We start from the raw sequence: 26,844 nt of genomic DNA, 5'->3' as shown, positions 1-26,844 counted from the left end.
TTGAAAGGGCTCTTCCTAAATCCTGCCGGATTTCAAAATGTATTTCAACTTGAAAGAAGAAAATATATTTTTCAGTATTTGTTAGAGCAACTGTTGAATTAATAGGGAAGTAAAAATGACAGCAGCACTAATGTAGTGCTCAGATTAACAGCTTAATTTTTAGGAGGAGAATGCACACCTCAAAGCCACGTACCCGAGATAAGCACACAAAGATATCCATGAACACTTGGGATGCAGGCCACCTGCTCTTCTTCTGGGAAAGAACATCTACTGCAAGCAGTGAGTCTTTTAAGAGTGGCTGCAGTAAAGATCTCTTCTATCCTGCCACAGAAGCATACCCTATCTCTTTTTCTTTGTCAGTACTATAACCCACCACGTAGTTATCATCTTATCCTTGAGCACTGGTATGCTTCGCACATACACTCCAGGGACTGGACTGCAGTGGTGTCAGACACTCCTTGGAGAGGGCTTTCTTCAGCCATCCTACTGAAACCGCAACAATATGCAGCAAGAAGTGCAAGAGGCCAAAAGGCAGAGAGAGAATAGGTAAGAGGGTGCCTCACTTACCCAGAAAACAAAACAAAACAAACAAAACACAGAAATGGAGTTATGAGATCTAATTGCTTGAAATGGGCTTGCATTCATGTCCAAAGTCCCTAAAGCTCATGTATTAATTGACATGCTCGTACTCTCAGGCAGCATTTTACAATAATTCTTACAAAGGAATGATGCATAAATGTGCTTTTCTTCTTCCTTGATGTAAAGGCTGTCTGAATCTGAAAGTACCTACACCAATATGCTATCACACTTTATAGTGTGATGCTACGGAGTACACTGCAAATCTGGTGTCTTCCTAAGTTACTGATACTTCGTGGTTTGAAATATCCCAACACAGAATCAGTACGTGGCGCACACAGAACTAGTAGATCAGACTAATTGTCTTTCAAATCCTAAAGCAGGACTTTCAAAAACACCTACCGCTGCCTTCTAACACTACCTTTAACCAGATTAAACCCACTTGGACCAGCTAAATCTCTCACCACAGTTCCAGGTAATTAGGAACCAGGTATCTATTGTTATAGTCAGAAAGCTGTTACCCAAGAAAGCTAAAAAAAAAACAACCAACAACCAACCAAAAAAAAAACAAACCACCAAATCACTCCCCCTAACTATTACAAAAACAAATATACATACTCATTTAAATATGAAACAAGGCTTTTTTCAGTGCATTCTTATGGTAAAAGCACTTTAATGGAAAACATTGCTTTTTCTGTTTAAAAATAAAAAGTATTGTTTTTAAACATTTTCATACTATGTTCTAAATTGCTTGGGTAGCTGAAGAATGTTGTCCTCAAGTGACATGACTCCAGCAACTAAGCTAGCATTATTTTCAAAATAATATATCCTAAATAGATGTCTTGTTGTAATAAAGGCCCATTAAGCGTAAAACGAGAGAAGTAGCAAAGACTGCTAGACAAAAAAAAAAAAGTTAATCCGTCGTCTGAAAAACACAAATCATACATTTCTAAGGAAAAGTAAGATCCCATTGTCTGTCACAATAAAATTGAGCAAACTTGGGTATATTTGTAATGTCAAATTATAACAGATAAACAAAAAAGATAAAATGCCAAAACATCTACACATAAACCTAGCAGCCCAGCTTAAAAATTTTTCCACAGATGAAGCAGCGTGTGTTGCATGGCAGCAATAAAGGGACAACCTTGCCAGGAGTGTCCTAGTGTGCTTAAAAACAAAGACATTCCCTTCAGTAAGTGTCATTCTTATTGCTCTAGTAGTGACTGTAGTATTTAACCTTACAACTAGAAATCATTTGAAACCGTTGAAGACCCTAGAGGTGTTGTCTCTCAAGTACAAGCAGGCTACCTGAAGAAAATCAAATTTTCAACATAAAAACCAGCATTTTGCTTTTGATGATGTAATACATTAAACAAATACTTTTTTCTTTTTTTTTTTTTTTTTTTTTTTTTTAACATTTTGAACAACTCAAATAGACACAAATGTAATTACTAACATCAAAACAGTAAAATGCTTCTGTTGCTTGCATTTAGAAACTTCACAAGTCTCAAAGGTGTCATTTACAGATTTAGCAACGGCATGACTACCATGCAGAAATCTCTTGGTGTCTTTGGAGGAAGAAAAAAGAAAAAAAAAAACAGCAACAAAAAGAAAAAAAACACAACCAACCACACTTACATCAACTCCTCCAAACAAGTCAAAGGTGTACGTGTTTGGGAAAGTGGACTCTTGAGCAGCTTTTCTATCTTCTGTAACAAATGCCATGGCTTCCATTGAGAGAAGTGGAGAAATTTCCTGTATGCAGTTTAAAAACAAAAAAAACAAAAAAAGAGATGATTCATAGAGAAAACTATTCATCAGTATAAACACAACTTTCTCAGACTATCCATGTGATCTGGTGACTAATTAATTACACGCATTCCTAGCTATTATTTGCATCCAGTTCACAGGTACTATCATGCACACACTTTCAAAAGTCACAGTATATCATCATACTAGCCTTTAGAGAAAGTAACAACAAAAAAACCCACCCCATTCCAGGAGAAGACAGCAGACAATACCTTTAAGATGCTTTGGCACTGGGAGAAGTCGCTGTTTGGGTGGCTATGCTCGTACAGCTTTTGCAACAGTAAGGGAATCCCATTCCACTTTGCTTGTTTATCTCTTTCCTTTAACAAGGCCTCTGTGATCTGCAACGAAAGACGAATGTAATTCCCACGTGTCCAGTGCATGACACCCGGGAAAACAGCCTGCCCACAATCCCAATATTGGAATATCGCAGAAAATCACGTGTTGTAGACTGTACCATCAGAGAGCGCAGCACCTCTTCCCAAGCAGCAATCTATCCAGGACTGGCAGCAGCAGAATTTCAGATGGTCAATGTACCTCATCAGGGACGGGGCTTAAGGCAGATGTTACCAATTTGAATACTTATTTGAAGTTACTTAGTTATTAGTTAGTATGGAAACATAATCATCTCTAAGTAATTTAAATAATTCCAAGAGTGTACCTCTGATTGACAGGTCACTGAAGGAGGAAACTGGGGACCCTGACACTATCACAAACAACACTGGACTGAAGTAGAGAGCACACGCTGAAGACAGAAAAACTTCATTACTCGTTACGTTCAACCAGTAACGAGCCCTTCCGCAGCCAAGTCCCTGAAAGCATTGCTGGTGCTAGCACTGACCCAAAGGCTGAAGATTTACAAGCACTCCTGAGGGACCTATCAACATCCCGGTGAGACTCCTCCTGCAGTCCTGGGCTGCTTGGAACTGGAGACCGACAGCAGCACCAGCACAACAGCACCGCTGCTACCCCGGGAGGCAGGCTGCAGCCACGAAGAACACCTCAGCGTTTGGTACTGCAGTTTGCAAACGTCCTCCAATTTTCTTCCTCCTCCCCAGTATTTTACCCCTAAACAAACGGAGCAGCAGCACAAGACTAGTGAATATTCTGCTTAGAGCACTGAAAAATCTCCAGAGGCTGAACGCTGCAGGTTAATTCCAGGGGATGCTCTAAGGGAGGAACTCTCCATCAATTCCCCCAGCCCAGTTAGCATGAACCAGAACTTAGCCCCTCTGCTTAACGTGACCTCACTGCAGGTACCCAGACAAACCTGAAGTGAGGATTTATCCTTGTAGAGAAGGGCAGAGGAGACAACAAGAATTAAACCCGGCAAGACCTCCGGCTGGTTTTACCGAATTTTATATACCTTTCAAATAAAAATAATATATTTTTAAAAAACGCTAATCCTCAGGCCAGCAAGACCTTACTTCAGTGCCACATGGGTGAATTTTCCCTCACTCCTAGAGCCACACTTCTCAGCTGCTCTCACTCTGGGTCAGTTAACCCGCATTGTTTCCTTCCAGCCTGCTTTAATGCTCATTGTTAATAGTTAACAGCCAGGAAATCGCCTTCCTTATTGTTTCAGCCAAGACATCCTTCTCAGCTACACCTCAGCTACCATTCCAAAGGGATGGGCCATTCAGTTCCAATTAGACAATTATATGCAAATATCCTCCTGTTTCTGACTGAGAATTTAACCCTTTTCTAGGCTTGTAAGACAGCATACAGGAAGGCAAGGAAACTGATGCAAGCACACGAAAACCTCAGACTGACACTAGTTCCTACGGGTCCTCTCCCGTCCTAGCTTCCCAGATCCTTAGGGCTCTTTTCCTGATGAAATACTCAAATTCATACTTTAAGAATTTCAAGGTTCTTAAGCACCAGTTTTTCTTGCTACAAGGAGAGACTGAAGCAATCCGAGCAAGCCTGGCACGTAACGCTCCCTCCAGTTTTAAACTTTTCTCTAATTTCTGACTTTGGAGTAAGAGTCATTCTCCAGCGATGCTGGTTGATGTGGCAGAATTCCTTCTGCGGAGGCCGCCCTTACAAGAAATGGCAGGACAAAACCAGAAAGTCGAAATGGCTTCGCTTCATTTCGCATGTGAGTAATGGGTCAGCCTCTTTGAAGTCACCAATCCCCAGCTCTCCCTGTAACACCCAGCGCGGAGAGGGCGAGGAGCTCTGCCACTACCCGGTCCCCGCCATGGGAGGAGCACACAACCCCACGAGCTGCAGGAGGAACCGGATTAATTGCTGGGTAAAGTGCAAAGAACAAGCAGCAAAACGCCAGGGCCAGGATCCAACTATCTGGCTCCAGCTGATGTGGGAGATACCACAGGCAGCGATGACGTGAGCGGGCTGCAGCCTGAGGTTCCAGTGGTGCCGCACAGAGTTCAGCATCCAAGTGCTCTCAGAACAGGCCAAAAGCCCTTCAGTGCTGCGTGGTGCTTAACTTTGTCCTGGGCTTCATGCTGCCTTTGGCAATCACACACACACACGCTTGGTGTGGGGCAGAACCCGTCTCTGTCCTCATTTCTCTACCAGCCAGGCTTCCTCTCCCCATCCTGGCCTCTGATACGCAGCCGCTTGTGCTGGGCTGCAGAAAACTTCCAGACGTCAAATTCTGAAAGACTGAAGTAAATGTTTCCTTGCTCTCATCTCCTTGTAACTGCTTTAAAAAAAAAAAAAAACAAAAAAAACTAAGCTTTTAAGCTTTTCTTTCTCTTGATTTAATGCCCGTCTTTGGTTTCGTTGCAAGCTCCAGCCTGTGGTCCTTCTGAGGCTGCCCTGGCTCGGAGTGTTTCCATTGTGGCGGGGCGGCATTTGCCAGCGGAAAGATTTTGGATTCTGCGGAGGGATTCAAATTCAATTAAACGGGATGGAGCTCTCTTTCCCTGCAACCATCTTGGTTAAGATCCGCATCTCGTGAGCTCTGTAAGAGCAGCGAGTCACCAGTTTTCATTTAGAAGCAGAGTTGGTCTCCCTCTTGCTCTCCTGTTGGGTGAACAGCAGCAAACACGCATCGGATTGGCAGTGGGGTCTTTCTGGGGCCCACTTCTCTCTCCGTTTTTTTGGTCTCACCCAAGCGGAATAAGCCCAATCCAACAGTGATATTTCAGGACTTTTCTTCACTCCCCGAGCAGCTCTGGAGAAAACCTCAGAGATCCTGCACATGAAGCCCATGAAGTTAGGTCCCAGCTAGCACGAAGAGGAGGCTGCAGAAACCCGGCTGGAAGCGGCATCGGGTAAAGTAAAAGGTTTACTCAAGGCTGTGGGTAGGGGCTATGAGCTGTCAGGCCTTACCGGCAGCGGGAAGAGACAGCAAAGTATCAATTTACTGGGAAAACAGAAAAAACAACATCAAAACTTCCTGCCACCCATGCACAGTTCACCAAACTGGTACCAACACCCGGGCAGCGCATGTTTCCCAGAAGTTTGCCGTAACTCATCCCAGCTCAGAGCCGCAGACCCTAAGCTCACCCCGAGGTGTGTGGGGCTGGTGTTTTCCAGCTCCCAGAGAGGTTTTGTTCTGGGCAGCCTCCGGGACGAGGTGGCACACACCGGCTCAAGCCTGAGCACCCAGCTGCCAAACTACCTAGAACTGCCTGCGCCGAGCTGGCTGGACACTGGAGGTTCCCCAGCGGGGGGATGCACCCCAGCTACCCCACGCTCCTCCTGAAGTCAGCACGGGTGCACTGGGAGGACACGAGGGATCCGACTGCCGAGAAGATTCAAGCAGGGAGCTGAAATGGTCGGCACGTCCACCCATGCCTGCAGGTAGAGCACACAGAGCCTTTTCTCTTCAGCCTCTCCCACAGGGCTGCACCTCCAGGGGATTATTCCAGAGCCCGACAGCTGTAGCAGGAACACTGCAGAGTTTAACCTGATTGTTGTGCATAGTTTTTCCTCGAAGTATACAAAGAACTCAACACTGAGACTGTAGATGAGTGTACCTGTTTTAATTTTTTTACTCCTCCTGTGCTAGAAATCCTTTATCTATTAGGATTAAGGCAAATCCAGCATCCATGAGCAGTTCCTAATGGACAACACGTAACAGACAACGCTGAGACATTCACCAAGCCATATGCAGCTCCATGTTAAAATTTACCTAAATCCATGCAGCTCCATGTTAAAATTTACCTAAATCCACGCCTTCCTCTCACCCCCAGCTACAGCACTTGCAGCTTCGTGCCAGCGCCCTTGCACACGCACAGAGCTGCACCATGTGCTCAAACTTTTGTTACCAGCTTAAGGTCTCTCCAAGCTGTGACTGCTTCCCCTTCCAGCAACAATTTTCCCTTCTGTTTGTGTTCCTCTCCTCTGATGATTTTCACTGCCCAACAAAAGCAGCCCTGATTTTTGCTAACCTGGCTTCTGCCACGTTTCTGAGCTGCAGTCAGGGACACATCCACAGCTTCCTGCAGATGCTGAGGAGCCCACGACAGCAGCTCCAGATGCGCTGTGAGCCAGCCCCTTTGCTCTCCAGAGGGATGGTAACAGTTTTCTAATAAAATCATGTCTTGATTTCACGTTTCACTCTTCAAAAATGTCACTGTCTGACTCAACGCTCAGTACAGGAAAGCTTTCTAACAGTGTCTTCTGCGAGGCTGATCTCTGAAAAGGAAAAAAAAGTTCACTCAGGTGTCCAGGCATCCTCCACACTGCTACAGCATTCATTCTGGGACAGATTTTCAAGCCAAGGCACATCATTTGTCATTTTTTAAATTCTTTTCTGTTGTTGCTGTTGTTCATTATGCTAAGATCAGAAGTTCTCTAAGGAAAAAAAGCAGAATTTCCATCCCCAGTATTCTTCCTGATCGCTTGTGAAGCGTGTTCAGAAGTTCTGCAAGTTTACAAGGAAATGAGGTGTATGATTCTGGATCCCAAGGAACATGCAAGCGCGTGGCCTCTGTATGTTAACAAAAATCAAAGCCTTTCTATCCCCTTTCCATTAAACCTTTCGGGCTGCACCTTTATAAAAACAGGAAACTAGTATTTGTGCAATTAAATATTCAGTTTTCCTCAGAACATTAATAACTGAGGAAGTTGTCTCTGACACACTGCCAGGAACAGGATTATTCAGGATTTCGGGGACTGCCCAGTCACCTTGGTTCTTTATTATATTTTCCTTCCCAGTCAGTAAAAGCCACGCGTTTGGCTATGCCGTCTCTTTCCTCGTGTGACATTTCACAGAGAAGCCTAGAATCAAGGCAGCCCCCACCCCAATTTTCACGTTAACACAGGAATACGACTGCAGGCTGCCGCAGCGATTCTGGAAGTGCTGTAAGGCAGAAGTGGTCACCCTGCAGCTGCAGGACAGCGACCGCTGCCAGGTACCTGCCGGGTCCTTTGCACAAAGCTCCAAATACGAACAAGTAAGAGGCCTCACACGTTATTTCCAAAAAGAAACCCTGTGCAGGTGGAATTAACACAGTGAAAATCCACACAAGAACCCCCACTGCCAGCCTCCTGCCAGCTCCAAGACCCCTCAAAGCACAGCTCAAGCTTCCCATCACCACCACTTCTCCAAAGGCCTTTCTCTGGCCACCCCAAAAGCAGGGGATGAACCCGGTGGCACCGTGCCCCAGGACAAGCCCTGCTGCAGCTGCCAGCCAGGTGTAGGCGTCCCTGCAATCCCCAAGTCGCGTGCCACTCGCAGGCACTGCAGGACGAGCTGGCCTACCAAGACAGAACAGGTCTGCGAATCCCAGAGAGCCACAGTCCTGCGAGCAGAGCATCAGCATCATGCTGGGAGCAGATCAGCAGCAGCAGTTCTTCAGAACTTCCTGGATAGGCTGCTGGCGTTTGTTCTGACCATCTTACGCTCAGAGAAAAATAAATCAACGAGTATGTAAAATTATATTAACTTCTCAGTGATCCCTCTTTCCTTATCAGTCAATCAAAACAATGTTACCCAAGTCTAACACCAGCACTTTTGAACATTTCCAGCGTTAAGACAGAGCTCCTGCCCCTGTTACACAAGGAGCGTGTCCAGGCTTTCAATACCAGCTAGCTGTCCTCTCCACAAGAGCCATAAGCCTGCTAAGACCCATACAATTAGAGCTACTAAAGTGGATTATATTCACGTGAATGTTTGCTGTTGTTGTTGCCAGGAAAAAACAAAATTGATTAGAAAGCTAAGTATTTTCGTGGGCTTGGAGGGGAACGACTCCATAGAACTGATACTTTATAGTGGTAGGAGTTGGAAATCTGAACGATGAGGTGGAAAATGTTTCCTTTTCACAGAGAGATCTTTCAGAGTGGTTAGGGACTACGCTGCTAAGGGAAGCATCTACTCCTAGGAATAGCACATCATGAAACGCAGCTGGAAAAATGGACTCTTTTTCCATTTTGATTGTTTCAGCTAAGCCTTGGCAGTCCTGAGAGACTGTGAGACCAGCGCTGGCGACCTGCTCCTGGGGCTGCACCAGAAGCATGCTAATTTGCCAGCAAATCTCTGGCTAATCCGTCATTATACTACTTCTCCACAGGGATTCGCGTAGCTGCACCTAAATATCTTCTGGTTTCATGTCATATACGTGCTTTTCACAGTCGCCTTGCAGCAGATAAAGTTTATGCCCACTTGCCACAGGGATGAAATCCTGCTTTCAGCTCGACCAGGTGAACCAAAACGTTCCTTTGCTTTCACGGAGCAGTGGCATAAACCCCACCACATCTCTCAGCACAGCTGTGCCAGGCCAGCCAGCTCCCAAGCAGTGTTTTTCCTTATTAGAAAATGCGTGTCACTTCTGGGAAGTTGGCCCACTTCTAGTTTACCGGTATCTGAAAAGCCTCTTTCACTTGCTCTGCGCTCAGCACAAGGTTACACAATCTGATACCGGTGATTGATGCTTACATCCAGGGCAGCCGCTGATGCTAGCAATATGGCTAAAATGGATATACGAACAGATAATGGCAACGTCCACTAAAACCTGTTTTATCTGTCAGTCTTCTTAGCCCTAACGCAGACAGCCCAACCGACAAGAAAGCCGTGACTTCAGGTAGGTGAGCACAGCAGGAATACACAACAAAGACACAGATTTTAGAGGTTTAGCTGGCTTCAAAACTGCCAGACCTTCAGGTGGCTGCTGTTGTCCAAACTATTTTTGTGTCCTTCTAAGATCAGACTGACGAATGTTCCGATACAGGCCTGTCAAGAATTATCCTTACCATGTTGAGGATAAGCCCCTACTTTCCTCACAAAATGGATTTTGAGATCACCTGAAGTTAGTACTCCGAGCTTCACTAGAAAACAATTAGCACTGTTGCCTACAGAAGCACTAATTGCCTCTCAGAGACTAGATGCTGAAACAGTGACAACAGAGCAGGAGGACAGGACTCGGATGGCAGCGCCACGACACAGAATGGTGTTTCCCAATCTCTCTGAAGATTTTGAAGAGTATCTCCTCCTCACAAGATGCCAGGGGTGCAGTTCATGCAGCTGGTGACTCAGAACTTCCCTACAAAGAACAGTAGGACAGAGCTGGAAGGGCATTCTCCTGACTTGTTCTTGGAGACCCCACCACGGCAGCTTGGAAACTCAATCTGCTCTCATGATTTTCAGGAACAAATGAGCTGAGAACCTTAAGCAAGGGCTGCACGCTGCTACTGAGGAGTCAACAGAAGGAAAACTGTTAACATCGTGATAAAAATAAAACTTCAGAAAAGAAAGTACCCCAACCTGCCTCGTACTTCTTTAAAAGTTACGTCAAAGTGTTTTATATTTAGACCTTCTACAAACAAAAAACTGCTTCAAGGTAACAGTACAGAGACAATTTACAAAGTTGAAAATCGTTCAAGGAGTTGATTTTTTTTTCCCTCAGTGTCAGTGATTTAAAAATGCATTCCCACAGCACTTAAGAAGCGCTGGGAGCCCAGCTTGTCCAAGCTTCTCTCAGCGAAGCATAGCAGCACTGAAATTTACACAGCAAACAAACAAAGCAACAAAACAACAAAATCCACCCCAAACCAGGGCCTTAGGAGAAGCAGGCCAGAGCAGGCTGGTTTCCTTGATTCCTGTGAAAGCCCTGTCGTTTGCTTCAGCAGTTGTTTCAAACAATTCACAAAAGCCCCAAACTAAAACCCAGCACCACTGTGCTTCCTGAGCAAAACAAAGCCTGGAGCGAACGCAGCAGGCACACGACATTGTTACAGGTTTATTTGGCTTAAATTGCTATGGGAGCGAGCAAGCCCATGAAGGTGGGCAGGCACCACGCTGCTGTGTCTGCCTGCCCTGCAAAACACATTCCTGGAACAATCCTACAGAAAGAGATTCCTAAAAAACTGAGAGTAACGGGGTCAAATTCAAGCAGATTTGCTTTTTCTGAAGCATTTACCAACACAGTGCCTGAGTGAGTGGCACAACCAGGGCAAAAAGAGCAGTTAAAAATCCCCCCCTGCTCTTTTACCTACCTCACCCACGGGTATGGGTGCTTATTTGGGTGAGCAAGTGTTCTTGGCAAAACTGCTCAGAATCCTTGTTAATCAAGGAAAATACTCTGTTGTCTGTACTAATGAAAACTACATAAATCCCTTTTTTTAAAAAAAATAAATTTCAACCCTTTTATAATACTTTAGCTCAATGAATCACCACCAAAACGTAAATTCTTTATCCCATGCTCCAGCTTCCAACTCCTTGCACCATTTCACGCATAACCTTTAAAATAAAGGCCAGCTGTTCCTCGTGAGAAGAGCCCAGCCCGGTACCCACCACCAGCATTTCCAAAAAGCGCCCTGCGCTGGGAGCCGAGCCGATTTCACTCCTGGGCATTTCCCAACAGCATCAGCTGGGAAAGACGACCGACTTCCAAGAGACCTGGACCGGCTCCGCGGAAAACCACCAGCACCGACCCTCGGTGCCAGGCGGCCTCCGGAGCCGGATAAATCCCCCCCCCCCCTCGGTGCCAACCGGGGCCCAAACGGCCCCGCCGCCTCACCCGGCGTGGGGCCTCCCCCACGGCCCGGGGCCGCCTCGGGGGGGGGGGGCGGTAACCACAGGAGAGGCCCGGTAGCCCCGGGGGATGCCCGGTAAGCCCGGGGGGGTCCCACCAAGCCCCCCACATCCCCCCCGTACCCCCAGAACCCCGCCAGGCCCCGCCAGGCCCCACCGGGCCGCCCCCCCCCCCCCTCACCCCGGTACCTGCGCCCCCCTCGTGAGGCCGCGGCCGCTGAGCTGCCCGCGGCGGAGCTGCGCCAGGATGTTGGTGGTGGGCGCTGCTCGCCGGCTCCTTCCTCCTCCTCCTCCTCCTCCTCCTGCCCCGCCGCCGCCGCCGGGCCCCGGGCCGCCCCCCGCTGCCGCCGCCGCCGCCATGGCGCTGCCCCGCTCGGCCGAGACAAACAGGAAGCGCCCCCTCCCCTCCCCTCCCCTCCCCGCCCCCCCCCGCCCAGCCGCGCTCCGCGGCGCCCCCGCGCGGGCTGCCCGAGGGGAATGGCGGCGCCGCGGGGGGTGCTGGGAAATGTAGTCCCGGGGCTGTGAGGGAGCCACAGCGAGCGGGGGGGCTGGGTGTAAATAACGCCCAGATCTGCCCTGGGGCGTGATGTAGGGGCTGGTTGTCAGCCCTGCTGCCCTACAAAGGTGGGATTCCGCATCCTGGCTGCCCTGGGTGCTGTGCCTCATTCAGCACAGCACCCAGAGGGGTCAGGATGGAGGATCCCACCTTTGTCACCACAGCAGCTCCACACCCTGTGAAGCTGTCACTGCCATCCTACAGAGCTGGCCACAACTTACACATGTCCTGTTTTGATACGTTTCTTTCTCACAGTCTAATATCCTTACGGCATAAGCACATAGTGAACAGTCCCTGTGAATAAAGTAATATCAGGAACAGCCCGGCCACGTTGCAATAACATGTTTACTTCCATTAAATTACCCACATGCTTCCCTGCTATTAGCTGAGGGGAACAATTCAGACACGGGACTGAAGTCCATAGTGCAGCACCCAAGGAGCTTCTTGACTCAAGCACAATCTAGCACCTCAAAGAGCCCAGACCGTAAGGTTCATGGCAAAGCTGCTCTGCCCCTGGAAGAAAAGGGGAAAAGTTGGGTTCTCACATATGGCTAAGCAGGTGCAAGAAAAAGGGATGGAGAGGGACTCTACTTGTGTAGATAACGATAGGACAAGGGGGAGCGGTTTTAAACTGAAAGAGGGGAGATTTAGATTGGACATTAGGAAGAAGTTCTTCACTCTGAGGGCGGTGAGGCCCTGGCGCAGGCTGCCCAGAGAGGCTGTGGGTGCCCCATCCCTGGGGGTGTTCAGGACCAGGCTGGATGGGGCCCTGGCAAACCAGATCTAGCATGTGGCATCCCTGCCTGTGGCACAGGTTGGGACTAGATGATCTTTGAGGTCCCATTCTATCATTCTATGAAATACCTGAGGGTTAACAAAGCAAGCAAAAACAAGCCAGAGGTCCCAGCACTTTGCAAAGGCAGACATTGAAAGCATGTTCTTGACTCACATACAGACAGCAGCTCCTGATTATGGTCCCCAAGATCAGCTGCCCTCTTCCTTTGCTTCAGCCTCTCCTAGACTTTTGCTGCTGTCTCCTGCCCAGCAGAGCAGCCCAGACGGGGTTCTTGTGAGACAGCAAGGATTGCAGTTTAACTTGCCCTTGGTGCACAAAGAACAATAGAAAGTAAGGACACCAGGGATTAACATATTGCTTAACAGCGTTGTCTGACCAGTGGTGTGAGATCCAAGTGAGGTATTTTAGTTTTACAGCATCACATCTTACCTCACTAGTCGCCAACGTGAGTAACCCGTGGGCCTGCTGTTGATCACACTTATTGGTAAAACGCATGATCTGCTAATGGATGACTTGCTGTTTGCATAAATTGCTGTTCACAGAAAACCGCTGAGCACTGCACTTGAGGAAATGCAAGCACAGTAATCTTTTCACTTACTACTTAACTCTCGCTGCTTCATAGCTACAAAAGGCAGCTCTCAGTCCACTTTGTTACTGCTTCCCCTACTTCCCTTCCCCCTTCCTTTCTTCTTTCTTTTTTCTTTTTTTTTTTTTTTAAACAAACATACGTTTTTGCCATTTGCCAGGAATGCATGCTAAGGTCTGACTCATTTTCCTTCTTCTTCTCCTTGGTTAGCTCCGCTAAAATAGTCTTTCACAAGATGCTTCTCTGACCTTTCATCAATCCTGCCACATGCTCAGCCCCTCCAAATCCCAACAATTGCTTTCAAAATGCCTTAAAAAATCTGGCCTTAAGCTTTGCAGGCTGCCTACAGTGGAGAAAAATAATAAGACAATTACAAGGGCAACATCAATAACAAATGCTAAATTTGGTCTCTGTGCTGTCTTTCACAGGCTCAACCAAATCCGCAGTTTCCTTCCAGCTTTCAACAGCTGCCAGGAGCATGCACTGTAGGTGGGACCTTCTGAGTTCTGACCTGCCTCACTTGGAAGCCCTCCAGAATTGCTGCTACCCATCTGTGTTTCATGCACATCTCATTTTGGATTCCTGACAAAACTCCTCCACGTTCTGCTAACGTGACCAAGTGCGCACCATATTGCTTGACTGGAGCTCTCCCTCCAGCTGGAATATGCCAAAACAGAGCTGCCGTCTCCTCTCACAGATGTCCTCCATCGTGAGGCTCCTGGAAGGAAAGGCAGCAGAACGCCACAAGCTGCATCTTTCTTCTTTTTAACTGCCTTGTGATATTAATTCGGAATCCCGCTCTCACTAAGCGCAGAACCTCTCAAGCTACGCATACAGGGAATGGAATCTGACCTCTAGTGGGACAGCGAGCCACCAACCATTTCATCCTGCCATCCCTTAGGGAGGGGTTTCCAAACATCTGTCCTTCATCACCCTGCCTACGAAATAGTACAACTTGCACGTCAGCAAGGTCCGAGCATGCTGCCTGCCCTCCAGCAGCTAGGCCAAGTCAGTTTTCCAGTTAAAGAAAAGGTTTGCTAAGAGGTTTACTAAGGAGCCTACAAAACCACATCAGAGAACTTTTTGTTAAAACAAAGTTTTACTAAGATGGTAGTCACTCCAAACTGGAGCATGCCAAAATTGAGGCTGTATTATTCAAACACATCTGTCCTGTAACACTAATCAAGACCTCATTACTCACAGTAGAACAACATCTATGGACAGATTAATTCTTTCAGCTGCAGCTGTGCTGAGCAAAGATCTTACCTCCTAAGGCTATTAGCCCCTGCATCAGCCATGGAGCCTCCTAGGTGAGGATAATGAAATTCCACTGTTACCACACATCTACTGTGCTGGTAATCTGCAGCCTACCCTCCAAGACCTTTATTTTCCTCTAGCTCAGGGTGGGGCAATACTGAGAACCAGGACTGAGCACTGAGCAAAGCTGTTGGAGAACACCTGTATTTTGTTGTTCTACAAGCTGGGCAGTGAACAGTGAGAAATGTGAACAGCTGGAAAATAAAAACATAACCTTGTGGTTACAGTGAGGAGCCACAAGCAAAAGCTCCATCTTTGTCTAACGATGTTTTAGGGTGCTCCACTCTTAGTACCTCCGTACCTGCCTGCAGCAGTTGCATGCAGTATTTCTAGAAGGGCAGCTGTCCTACCTGCTGAAAAGAGAAGCACACTACTAGAAGGGACTGTAGAAGTTACCAATGCATCCAACGCATCTTCTGTCTGTCCACAAATGGAAATGCCTCTTACTGTAATTTACTCATAACTGCAACAGGATTTCCAACCTCGGTGTAGGAGTTCAGGTTTTACCTAACTTTATAGCACCAGTGCTGCCAGAGGCAAGAGCAATAGCTCCCCAGAGCACTAATCCTGCCCCACCAGCAAAGACTGGGCCCTGACTCAGGTACATTTCAGTATTTCACTGGCCAGATGGATTTACTTATCCTGTACCTAGCCCACTCAGATAAGAGGCTACAACACACCTCACAGCCATGCCAGACTGACAGCATTGTAATAGACAACACAGAGGAGGAAAAAAATAGCGTTAGATGCAAAACCCAACATTCCTGGGCTGCCAGGGGTGCATTTTAAAGCCACACAAGAAACAGCTGTAATGCAGACAGCAGTAAGGCAGTATTGGCTTGCACACAGGGAGGCACAGGACTTTCCTGGTTGTCTAAGTACTAATCTATGCAAAAACCTCTGTAAGGCCAGCAGATACCCCTTTAATAGTGGTCGATACGTTGTGTTCAAACTGCCAGCTTGGAGCTTCTCTACGCTTGCTCCAGACTGCTTGTGATCCAGCAGGCATGGAGAAAGACCATCATTTTTCTGCCCTTTTTTTCTTCTCTTTAAAAAAGAAAAACCTCTTCACATCACTACTAAATTTGCTCTCTCATCATTGCATGCACCTGTTGAAAGCAGACACTAACAACAGTTCCGGTTTGCCAAGTCAGCTGAATGCCAGGAGTTTTCATGCTTTTCACCTGTTGCAGCAGTGATGGAAATGCAGCTTGGTTTCCATTACAGGAATGAGCAAAAGCAGCTCTCTCACTTCCTCTTGCAGGGAGCAGCTCCTAAAGTTGTGTTCAGCTGTCTCCTGCATCGAGGGCAAGTTGCATTTCAGTTTGACTCAAGTCTCCTACCATTTTACCCTCACAGGTGCTACGTACAGCTCAGCAGGCACGCTCTGAGGCTTACTTCATTGGCTGAGGTGGCTGATGCGGAGTTATGTGAGTGAGCCCCCAAAGGGAAGTTTCAAAGAGGAAGGAAATAGGGAAACTTCACAAAAAAGCCTATCAGGTTCTGTAAGAAGAGAGCAAGCTCTGCTGCAGGGTAAAATCACTGTGCTAGTCCATGCTCCAGCTCTGTTTGCAGAGGCATTACCTGGATGCTTACTGTTTCAGGCAGGTGGCACTGATCCATGCTGATGCCACGTACAGAGGAACCCAGCAATTTCCTGTGTCACACGTCCCTTCCTCCTACCACGCCACCCATCGTGCTCGGCAGACATGGCAGATCTACAGATCTGAGCCTTCACCTCATGAATCACAAGGTTTTCCTGACTAATCGTGAATCCTCTCAGGCTAACCACATATTCACAAAGAGGCCAGTGATAAAAGTAGAGCATATCACAGAGGAGACTTGTAGTCTCAGAATTAAAACTAGAGCTACTAATCCTGTGCTTCTTCCCTAACAACAGGGAGCCACCTCGGCTCATTTTTATGGAGCAGGGTAAGCTGTGAACTCTGCACAAGTCTGTAAAATTTCAAACTCACCATGAATTAAACACAGCACCTCTCAGCCCTGGAGAGGCTTTCTTTCTGAACACGTGTTTGTTATTCAGGCAACCAGTTGGATTGAGGCGAGCAACTCTATATCATTAACAGCTGATGTCTGAATCACATTTTATGAACCAACAGCAGCAGAATTTAATGGGAAGCTGTTTCACTTCATACAATTCACATTGTGGGGTACAGCTTTTTCCATTATGAAACCATAAAAATATATTCCCAGAGTCTGAATCAAGTTCAATAATTTAAACTGACAATTAAAAATAGAATCAGGTGTTGTCTAGGAACACCTGTCCCAGTACTGCAAGCTTAGAGTTAAAAGACTGACTGGGGCAACTCAAGAGGGAGTGTGAGCTCTTCTTAGAGTTTCTTTTCTCTCCACCTGAAGAGGCATCTGTGGCATCTTTTGTACTTTCTCCTTCACCATGTTCAGACGCTTGCTTGAAAGTAAATTTCTTGTTTTTCTTAAGCGAGTAAAATTCCCGCATCAAGTCTTCCACCTCCCACTGCTCCTCTTTCCGCTTCCTACAGCAATGCAGTGCAGCAGGGTCGATGGGATGAGCTTCAGTGTTGAAGATGTACCCTCCAGCATTCAAGACACATTCCCCATATGGTGTGATCACCACATCAAAGTCCGAGCCATCGTTGTGAATGAAGTTGTCTGGGTCAAACAGTAGATACAAATATTTCACCGTTTCAGCCAAAAAGAAGGATTCCATACGATTATCCAGTCTGTGATCTCTCAAGTCTTTGATCTACAAGAAAAGAGAACCAGTGTGTTACAGTTATATCAAATTCCAGAAATTATGAACTTTGGGGAAAGAGTAAAATCAGCTTGCAATCTACTCAAGTCAAACAACACAGTACAATATCAATTCACTCCATATTTTAAGTGATTGTATGCAAGTACATCAGTAAGTTTTCCTATGTTTTGAATTAGCATAATTTTCAATACCCAATCAGTAGACTAAGTCAGGAGAAGGCTTTACCTACTTCCCAAATCACAAGGCCTTCCCAATATTTATATATTTTTTTTTTTTTTTAAAGAGAGCTTGATAGCATCTTTGAAATCTTCTATTAACAGATTTTAAAGAAATCCCTTACTGCAGATCTCTTGCGCTTGATCAGATTTTCAAGGTATAATGGGAAAGCAGAAATACACAACTGACAGGCAGAGAATCTCTGCATTTCTACAGGGCACATGAGCCTTCCTGCCAATCTGGGACACCTCATATCTACCAAGATAAATGAGAGTAGAGAAGATTCTGATGCTTTCTCATGTTTTAGGGCTCTGGTGTGACAGTCAAGTGTAGATTCTGGCCCACTTTTCAGGCTGTAGGAGAAGTTACTCCCAGAAATATGACCAGTAATTACCAGATCAGCTTCAGAGGAAAGCAAGATTTCTTTGAAAAAAAAAAGAAGCCACACTGTAGCTGAAGTGATCATTTAACTTAATGGCAAAACCATCACTCATGAGAAGCCTTTCTACCTAAAAGCTGATACTTAGCAGCCACACTTACAGTTGCAAACCCACAGTCCACCTTGCTGATTTTCTCTATCGACTCCACTGCATCTCTTCCCAGTTCTAAGAGCGTGGGATCTCGTGTAGCACGGTACAGATACATTGCACTCTCAATTAGCTCTGAAAAACACAAAAACCAGAAGATAGTTGCAAGCATATATATTATCAACCACATATATGGTGAAGAAAACATGCTCCTTGAATTCATTTAACAATACTATTTTAATAAAATCAGGTAAGCAACCTGGTTTGCCTTGCATTTCCTCTGGTTCAAAGAACACAAACAGACTTTTACTGAGAATGTGTTACAAAGAAAATCACTCTAACAATGTTTCATCAACTCAGGCAAGACTGAATAATGCTCAATCCCTCCACATTCAAGAAGGGCAAGAGGAGCAACAGAGAAACTCTGAGCAACTGAGGGAATTCAGTTGTTAAAATTAGCAAACAAAGATACTTCTAGAAAGGATAACAAATATAAAACTCAAGCTCCCAAATATAATCTTTAAGCAGTGCTATAAGCTTCTCAAACAGGGGTATCTAAAACACCAAGAAAACAAACAATAAGGAAATACTCTATGTAGGGGACACGTACACTGTGTTTTTTTGGATGCTGTTAACACTAATGAGTATTTTTGCTGGAAGTGTCCAATGTGCATTTCATCTTAACACTCAAAGAGAGAAAGGAAATCAATTTATGCTCATTACAAAGCTTTACCGACCTAATAACCAGGTGTGATTTTTTTTGTCAGAAAAAAAAGCACAACAGGAAAAGGATAATTTCATTGCAGTCTCACAGACATAATTAATCCAATTACATATTGAACTCTACTAGTGTAACTGGAATTAGTTTATTTCAGAAACTCAGAAGAATTTGAGTGGTCTATTCATTCTCATTTTCACTTCCTAAATTTAAAGGATACAAACAGTCACAGTAACATTTCACGTGACTTTAAAAACATCCCATTACCAGAAAATCTAACACAAACTTGCCAAATCCCACACTGTGAACACAATTCACTAACAAAAGCCCTTTTTATAGTAACACTAATGTTTGCGTCCTTTAACAGGTAACTGTGCCTTTGTGAATGACAGAAACCAAAACATTTTGCTTTGACCATGGAAATCATTGGTAAAACACATGCAGGAACTAAGCCAAAGCAAAACTGGGGAGGAGCTTTTGGAGGGCAGTTACCGCTGATGTCTGACCTCACCATCAGAGCAAAAGCAGAACTCTATGTTCCTTTTTATTTCATTTCTCCTTACCTGGCCTGAGTGGATATCCTTCTCTCTTGTCCACTGTATAGCCCTGGGGAATGTTGTAGAACTCAGGCAGCCCACCAAACTGCTTCCAAACAGTGTAATAGTTGAGGAAGGTCCGCATGGCATTATCTACATCCCCTATTAGGCTCTGGAAGAAGGGAGAAGAAGAAACAACATAAGAATTGATTCAATAACACTGCCATAGTCAAAGCAAGGCGTGGTGAAATGCATTGTTTGGGAAGTCTGAATGGTATGATTAGTATTTAGGCATGATGATAGGTAGTACCAAAAAGGAGTTACATGCCGCTTTTCTGTTGGATCACGTTCTGTACACCTGAAATAACATGAAATCGCCTTGATTTGTAGTGTACAGAAAGCTGGGTTTCTTCAGTTTATGTTTCTTAGTCAGTCATGACATCCACTCTGCTTTAGTGGGGATAACCAAGTCCCAGACCGAACACAAGCACCAACAGAAAAGCAAACCTCTAAGTGTATTTGATGGAAAGCATTCACAAAGAGAAAGTGTGTATGCTGTGGTGGTGGTAAGAGAGCTACATTTTATTTTTCCTTTAGGTTCCCATCTGGATTATGAGATCACTATCAGTAGAGCTTGCTACAAAAAAATGCTCTTGCCATGTTATGACGACTTTTTTTTTTTTGAATAGACTATAGATGGAGTCAACATTTATTCTTTTAGACTCAAGAATATTGCAGATTTTATCAGAGATCAGAACAAACTTTTAAACTAGCACAGAATTTGTAATTTTTATTTTAAATATTGACCTAAGACAGATGAACAAAATCACTCTGTGCCTCCTGGTATGACAGCTCTTACCTGTAGGCCAGGCCAGTAAGCCTCTAGCGACTGAAAAACAGGCATGGACACTGTTCCTTTGTACATCTGAACCCAGAGGTACCAGTCATCAAACTTTGTGTAATTTTTGATAGCTTTGTTATACTCTATTAGAGGGAAAAAAAAAAAGAAAAAAAAAAGCACAGATGGGTAGGTAATCCAAAAAAAATATCTTTTAAGGATGAGAGAAGTCCCTGTTTCACTTGAGCCATGTCAAATGAATGTCTCACACTTTCTTCCTTCTCTGAATGTCCCACATAGTGGGAGAATAAGAAACTTTTACAGGTGCAGTCAAGGAGGCATTACTGGGATCCCTCACACAGGAAAAACTCTGCTCACCTAGGAACATGGACATCAGCTCCTTGTCCTGCAGGAGAATGGCTCCTTTAACAAGGTATTCAAAGTAGGAATCCACTCCTGCCCCAATGCCAGCATCCTGGGCCACCCATTTGGCAGTTACCACATCAATGTGGTTACCAACCTGGAGAAAGCACGGAAAGAAGGAAAGACGGAGTTAAAATAAAGCTCATCATCTAAACGATAAAAAAAATCCCTTACCACCACCACACAAGAAACCCCTGACCTTTTTCAGGGGAACAGACTCAGCATAACCATATCAATGAGCATTTTCTTTAGTACAAGACATCTTTATCAGTACCACAGAAGTGTAAACCATAGAAAATAGTCACTCTGGGATTTTACGCTTCCAGTGTAAACACTGCACTGGCCAAAACAAAATACCATTATGCTACTGTAAAAATCCACTATTTCAACACGATGCATCTGGTACCCATTCCCAAGTTACAAAAGCATAGAGAAGGATGAAGAGGTACAGATACAGAAAAGGATGCCAAGGTTGTCAGAGGCATGAGACAGCTGCCATGTTAATATTTAAATAGATCCTTCACACCTGGGACTCTTCAGCCTGGAAAGGTGCCCAGCTGATCCAGAATTCAATACACAATTGCTACTTGCCTTGCAAAGATGGAAAAAAAACTCACAAAACAACAAAAAATATTTTCTTTCCAGTTAAAAAAAAAAAAAGGGCGGCAAAAAAATAAACAGGTCCCAAAGCAATCAGAAGGAAACACTTCTTTATATAGCGCACGAATACATCTGTTCGCCTCACATATGCAACACCCTAGCTCACATAAGTTCTAAAAGCAGCTAGGTGTGTCAGCTGAAGGAAGACTGATCGAAGACAGTCAACACAGAGTTGACACTTCCAGCTCTGGATACCCCCCAAACACCAAAGCTGTAGAGGCTTGAAATATCCTGGTACACTTGCTATGCTCCTATTGTCTTCCGTAGGCCACTGTCAAGCAGGCATTAGACAGACCTTTTATTTAATCTTATACAGCTGCTGCTACAAAAACTGCACTGCCCAGTACAAGGCATTTGTCTCCCAGCCACATCTGTTACAGAACAGAACAATGGCATGATGTTGGTTCGTATCACTAAAGCAGAGATGTGCTTGCTGCAGGTGCTCAGGAACAATGTCAAACACACAACATTCAGCCCAGCTACCAGAACTAGATAAACAAACACGGTGCTATCTCCTCTCTTTGTACTTTTTACACTTGAAACTGCATCCCTCAAGACTTTACAAAAAGTAGCCTGTAAGTTCAGAGTCTGTTTCCTCACTCACCAGTCCAATGTCAGAGCGATTTTTCCACAGTGCCTTCAGAGCCTTCCTGGCAACATCCTCAAACACCGGGTCACCAGTAAGGTGGCTTAAAGTGGCAAATTCCACTATAAACGTACCAATCCCAGCAGTGCAGGTAACTGGGGTCTCCCCAGGGTTTACTCCATGCAGCAAGTTCACTGTTCCGTATGGCATCCCAGTGGGAGTCTGAAAAGCTGAAACAAAGTTTTTGGTTCACACGAGAGCATCCACTGTTAGATCTGACAAGCTGCCAGGTACCTGTGCTTCGCATTCCCCGCACCTACAGTGGCAACAAATGGAGCAATTGCAGCAACTGCAAATGAGAAGTCCAGTGTGATCCTGCAGGGTCCAGAGGAGGGGGTATCTCAAACTACACACACAATCCTGGGAAGCCACTGATACCTTCCATCTCTTCCCCCCTGTTAAGTGCAGGGGACTGCAGCCCTACTTTGTTTCCAGCACAAGCAGAGTAGTCAAATTAAACAGACAACTGCACAGGCTGGTCAACAGCATAAAAACACTGAGCTCATGATTACTCAGGGGTAGCCCAGGGCTCACAACAGACATGGAAATGGTGTCATGCTATCAGAGCAAACATCCTAGCAGCAGCCCACAGAGGGGCAGTCTTGTCTTTACAAGCGGTTGTTTCAAAGCCTTTATTTATCATGTATATAAAATATATTTGCCCCCAGTGAGCAATTAGCAAATTGATGCGTTAAGCACAAACAACACTTGGCACGCATGCAGACAAGTGGTGTTACGTGCTTCCACGATGCTTTCCCACGTGCTGAACTTTCTTTGAGCTCAGGGAACATGGGACTGTTGTGTGCACTTACACATCAGGCAGTGCCATCTTCCTCAGACGCAGCAGTTACCTCAGGAGCTACAACACAGCAGCACAAAGCAGACAAGTTCTCACCTGGCAGGAGTTTGCGAGCTGCTTCCTCTGCCATCCGCAGGAGAGGTCCAGAGCACGGCCATCCCACTTCCACTTCAATGCCAGCCTTCTTTGACAGCAGATGAGCAGAGAGGAGACCACCCACCACTGGAAGGCAAGCAAGAAGCCCATTAAAGAACATTTTGGGAGGGGAACAAAATCCAAAACCAGATTTATTTTATTGTGATGCAAGGACAATGTTCATGGAGAAGAAAAGTGAGATGGCTTATCTTTAATGGCATAATTCAATATGCCTCAGAAGAGTCATTTGTTTCTTCCTGTCTGTTTGCAGTAGGTACCAGATATATTACTGCCATTAGAGTATGCACTTCAGACCCTATTTGCCCTCCTACACCTGCACTGTTCTGCAGACAATCAAAACAAGCTATAAGTATATTGACCATGAACCTCTAAGAGAGAAACTGCGTTTCATTTCTTCCAGACAGCTTAATGCCATGCTTCTGTAATGTAATACAGCATTCCTTCCTAATTCCTGACGGGAAAACGCCTAGGTCAGAGTCAAGAATTTTAGTGTGACTGACAGAGGCAGGGAGTTTTAATTCTTTGCACAGCCTTGTTTGCTGTTGCATAACAAGCAGGAAGAGAGAAATTACAGTGCTGCAAAAACAGTTTCAGCAGTGGCTGAAAGGAGAAACAAAAAAGCGTAACTGACAGTTGTGTTCACTGCTTGTGTTTTGGCGTTGCACGGTGCCAAGGCAGCGAGGTGCTCAATAGGGTACAAGATTAGGGTACAAGATTCCTCCCCGCTGCAGGTAAAGGTCTTTGTGGTTTTTGAGAAAATAAGAAGACAACTTTCATTTTACAGAGCCTAAGCAATAAATTAATAATCTCTGATTCAAAACAGCATGTAAAGAAAACAGAGTATTAGTTTTGTACCATCTCAGCAGAAAAATACATCTGTTCAAAGGCTAAAAGCTTGGCACCAGAACACTGAAAGCGCCACATCTGCATCCGTTTATATTGGGGCAGGAAGCAGAAAGGTGCAGGACAAAGACAAAAAGGAAGTGACACTTGTTTAGGGTTTTTCTGTGCATTTCCATGCCGTATTACACTGCACTACAATATCCCTCTGACCGCTGCCTTGTGTTACCCCTGCCTACAATCCCGAGAGTTGCACAGACAGATAAAGCAGCACAACCACAACGCACAACCATGCCTCACCTCGAATGTTGGTTTCGAAGACGGACGCATTGACATCGATGTCAAAATCCACCCCTTCCTGCAGCACGGTGACGACTCTCTGGAACTCCGAAACGTTTCCCAGAATCTGCAGTGGGGCCACAAGAGAACAAGGCTCAGCGCCCAACGCACGGAAAACAACGGTGGAATTTAACACTAGGGGCTAACATTAGATTCGTTTCAGGGTTTTGTGCAAGAGTTGTCTTCAGGTGACACCAGACGAGCAGCTTCACCCCATCCCGAAGCACCGCAGGCCCTCGCACCGGAGCAAGGAGGTGTCGGGGCAGCGAGCTCCTGCCCGCCGGGGCCGGCTCCTACTCACCAGCAGCGTGTCCAGGGCATCGATCAGCGTGAGGGAGAAGCTGTGCGGGGAGAGGGCTGAGTGAGGCGAGGCCCTGCGGCAGCCCCAGCCCAGCCCAGCCCGGCTGCCCCTACCTGCCCCAGGTGTCCTGCCCGTCGCAGGTCAGCGGCCGCAGCTCGTCGTAGGGGAAGGCGCTCTCCAGGTAGTGCTCGTAGGCATGGTAGAACATGGCACGCACCCGCTCCCTGCAGCACGGCACAGCACGGAGCGGCTCGGATCGGCACGGCACGGCTCAGCCTGCTCACACCCCAATACCCCTACCCCTACCCTCACCCCACACTCACCGGTACGCAGCCATGTCCAGCCCCCGTGCGGCCACAGCGGTGCCCGCCGGCGGCCCCGGGAGCCGCAGGGCGCAGAGGCAGAGCAGGGCACCGAGGCCCCGCAGCAGCGACATGGCCGCGCCGCGCCGGGCCGGGCCGGGCGGGCAGCGCCTGCGCCGGCAGCGCCTCAGCGGGCTCCGCCCGGCCGCGGCTCCGCACCGCCGCCCTGCGCCGCCCCGGGGCCGGAGGCTGCGTGGGCTGAGGGGAGAGTTTGTGGATGTGCGGAGATACACGAGGGGAGGGTGTCCGGGGGATGGAGCCGGCCAAGAGACAGGCTCAATAGTGGGGGCACTTCTATACTGGGAGGGTGGCAGAGCGCTGGGACAGGCTGCCCAGAGAGGTTGTGGGGTCTCCTTCTCTGGAGATACTCACACCCCGCCTGGATGCCTTCCTGTGCAACGTGCTCTATGGTTCTGCTTGGCAGGACTGGGTGATCTTCAGAGGTCCCTTCCCATTCTGGGATTGTGATTGCCGTCAGGACAGGTCACGGCTGCACTGTGGGGAGGTGCTGCCAGTCCCTCGTTCTGCCTGGAAAGGAGGCTGGGAATGGTGCAAAAATCCTACAGAGCAGCTGTTGGTGGTCTGTCAGTCCTCCTCCTGGCAAACTGTCCCCAGACTCTTCCTCCTCTGACTTACAACCCTGTTTTCTGGGAGCTGTGTGGGGCATCAGATGCCTCAAAATGGGGCCGTGTCACCCTTCCACCTCAGGGTGCTGCTGTGGGTCACCCAGTGCCAGTGCGATTAGCTAACACAGTTTAGGACTGTGCTGTTGTTGCACCAACAGGTTACATACAACATCCTTTGTCTCTTCTTTGGGGTTGCAGAGCTCTCTCTGCTCCAACATTGTTAGGCTTTGATTCACAACAAGTCTGTCCCTCTCTCCCCCATTTGTATCTGAGGGCTGGGGGCAGCGAGGCAGGACCCTGGCAGGGGGAAGGTGAGGAAGGTGAGAGGCGAGGCCTTAGGCTGGCGAAGGTGCAGCGTGTAGAAGTCAAAGCTGTAACCAGCCTCTCACAGGAGAAGGGACACAAATAACCCAACACTTTGCCACCTCATGCTGGCATCTAGCAAGGCAGAGGACTGTAGTTGATGTTCTTTAGCAAAAGAAAACCTCTTTATCCCGAGGCAGTGCTACACAGCAAACGCTGGTGAGGTAGTGGGAGCCAGGGGCCTTCCTGCACCAAATTCCTTGGGGTACAGCCTTCCCTGCAGGGTGGCTCCAGGGCAGTGGGGCTGGTTCCTCGCCCGGGGCTATCCCACTAGGTGTCAGTGCACACTCGTGTACCGCCACGCTGCCCTCGGCTCTGCCGGGTGGCTGCAACGAAACGCCACGGAGTAATTTCGATATATTGTTCGTTTGCTGCAGCTGTAATTTAGGTTTCTAAGGCCATTTATCATAAAGCTGTCTGCTTTCTTATTCCGTGGCTCAAGGCTGCTGGAGTATATCTATCTCACTGCCTTCCTGGGAGAATCAAAGTATTGGAGTTGATTTCACTAAGAGCTGTCACAATACATTATTGGAGCACATTTTATTAAAGTTCATTTTCCAGACTTAAATTTAACAGTGTTCTAGACCACTGTCATTTACCATATACTGGAACAGTAATTTCTCTATCAAAGTCAGCTATTGAATTCTAAAAGTTGACTGAAGTGTTTTTGAAACAGATACTGCATGTGAGTTGAAAGAAAAACAGGAGGACAGAGCTGTGTGTGCCTCCACCAGCTTCAGAGAGAGGGCAGGGAAGGCAGGAGTGTGCTGCCACCGTGGCCACTGGGTAGGTAAATTCCATGGGTGCCACATTATGGGCACTAACTGAAGCCTGGTGATGAGTCACTGCACCCCACTAAATGTTTGGAACATGTTTTAATGGAAAAAGCATATCTAGATACTAACTATAACAGATTTGAGCAGACAATCACGAAAGAGCTTTCTGTCTCTAAACCTGTGAGGGCTAGTGGGTGTCCATGACCCTAATGAGCAGAGAACGGTGCAAACGAGGCTGTCCCTGCTCCAGGGACACCGATGGGCAGTGCCTGAGAGAACCAGCTGGATTGAAATCAAGCTGGCTGTGAAAAAGCCCCGTTTAGTGCAGTGCTCATCACCTTCCTCTTCTGAGAGCACTTCTGGCTGCTGCACA

General features: G+C 46.6%; 2 protein-coding genes across 4 annotated transcripts in view; both read right to left on the bottom strand.

Moving 5' to 3' along the window:
- The window catches only part of TRPC4AP (transient receptor potential cation channel subfamily C member 4 associated protein), a 39,924-nt gene extending 23,369 nt beyond the window's left edge, over positions 1-16,555 (bottom strand). The window contains exons 1-3 of one of the 3 annotated variants that reach the window (XM_068700268.1): positions 15,531-16,555; positions 2,598-2,726; positions 2,215-2,331 (exon numbers count right to left, since the gene is read on the bottom strand). In XM_068700268.1, the coding sequence (XP_068556369.1) occupies positions 2,215-2,331; positions 2,598-2,726; positions 15,531-15,599 (315 nt within the window). In that variant the 5' untranslated portion in view covers positions 15,600-16,555. Of the gene's footprint in view, positions 1-2,214; positions 2,332-2,597; positions 2,727-11,095; positions 11,229-11,524; positions 11,737-15,530 lie in introns of those variants that run through there. The other 2 variants (XM_068700267.1, XM_068700269.1) reach the window with 2 other exon arrangements.
- A 134-nt stretch (positions 16,556-16,689) lies between these two features.
- EDEM2 (ER degradation enhancing alpha-mannosidase like protein 2) lies at positions 16,690-24,827 on the bottom strand. Its single transcript, XM_068700270.1, has 11 exons — positions 24,668-24,827; positions 24,458-24,568; positions 24,345-24,384; positions 24,005-24,110; positions 22,805-22,930; positions 21,868-22,079; positions 20,559-20,700; positions 20,202-20,326; positions 19,370-19,514; positions 18,102-18,223; positions 16,690-17,336 (listed from the first exon to the last, which is right to left on the bottom strand). Exons 1-11 carry the CDS (start codon positions 24,778-24,780, stop codon positions 16,851-16,853), a joined length of 1,728 nt encoding a protein of 575 aa, XP_068556371.1. The 5' UTR covers positions 24,781-24,827; the 3' UTR covers positions 16,690-16,850.
- Positions 24,828-26,844: the final 2,017 nt, after the last annotated feature.

The sequence above is a fragment of the Anas acuta genome, chromosome 16 (assembly GCF_963932015.1).
Source record: "Anas acuta chromosome 16, bAnaAcu1.1, whole genome shotgun sequence".
Classification (NCBI taxonomy): Eukaryota; Metazoa; Chordata; class Aves; order Anseriformes; family Anatidae; genus Anas; species Anas acuta.
This window is presented reverse-complemented; position numbering and strand designations above follow the sequence as displayed.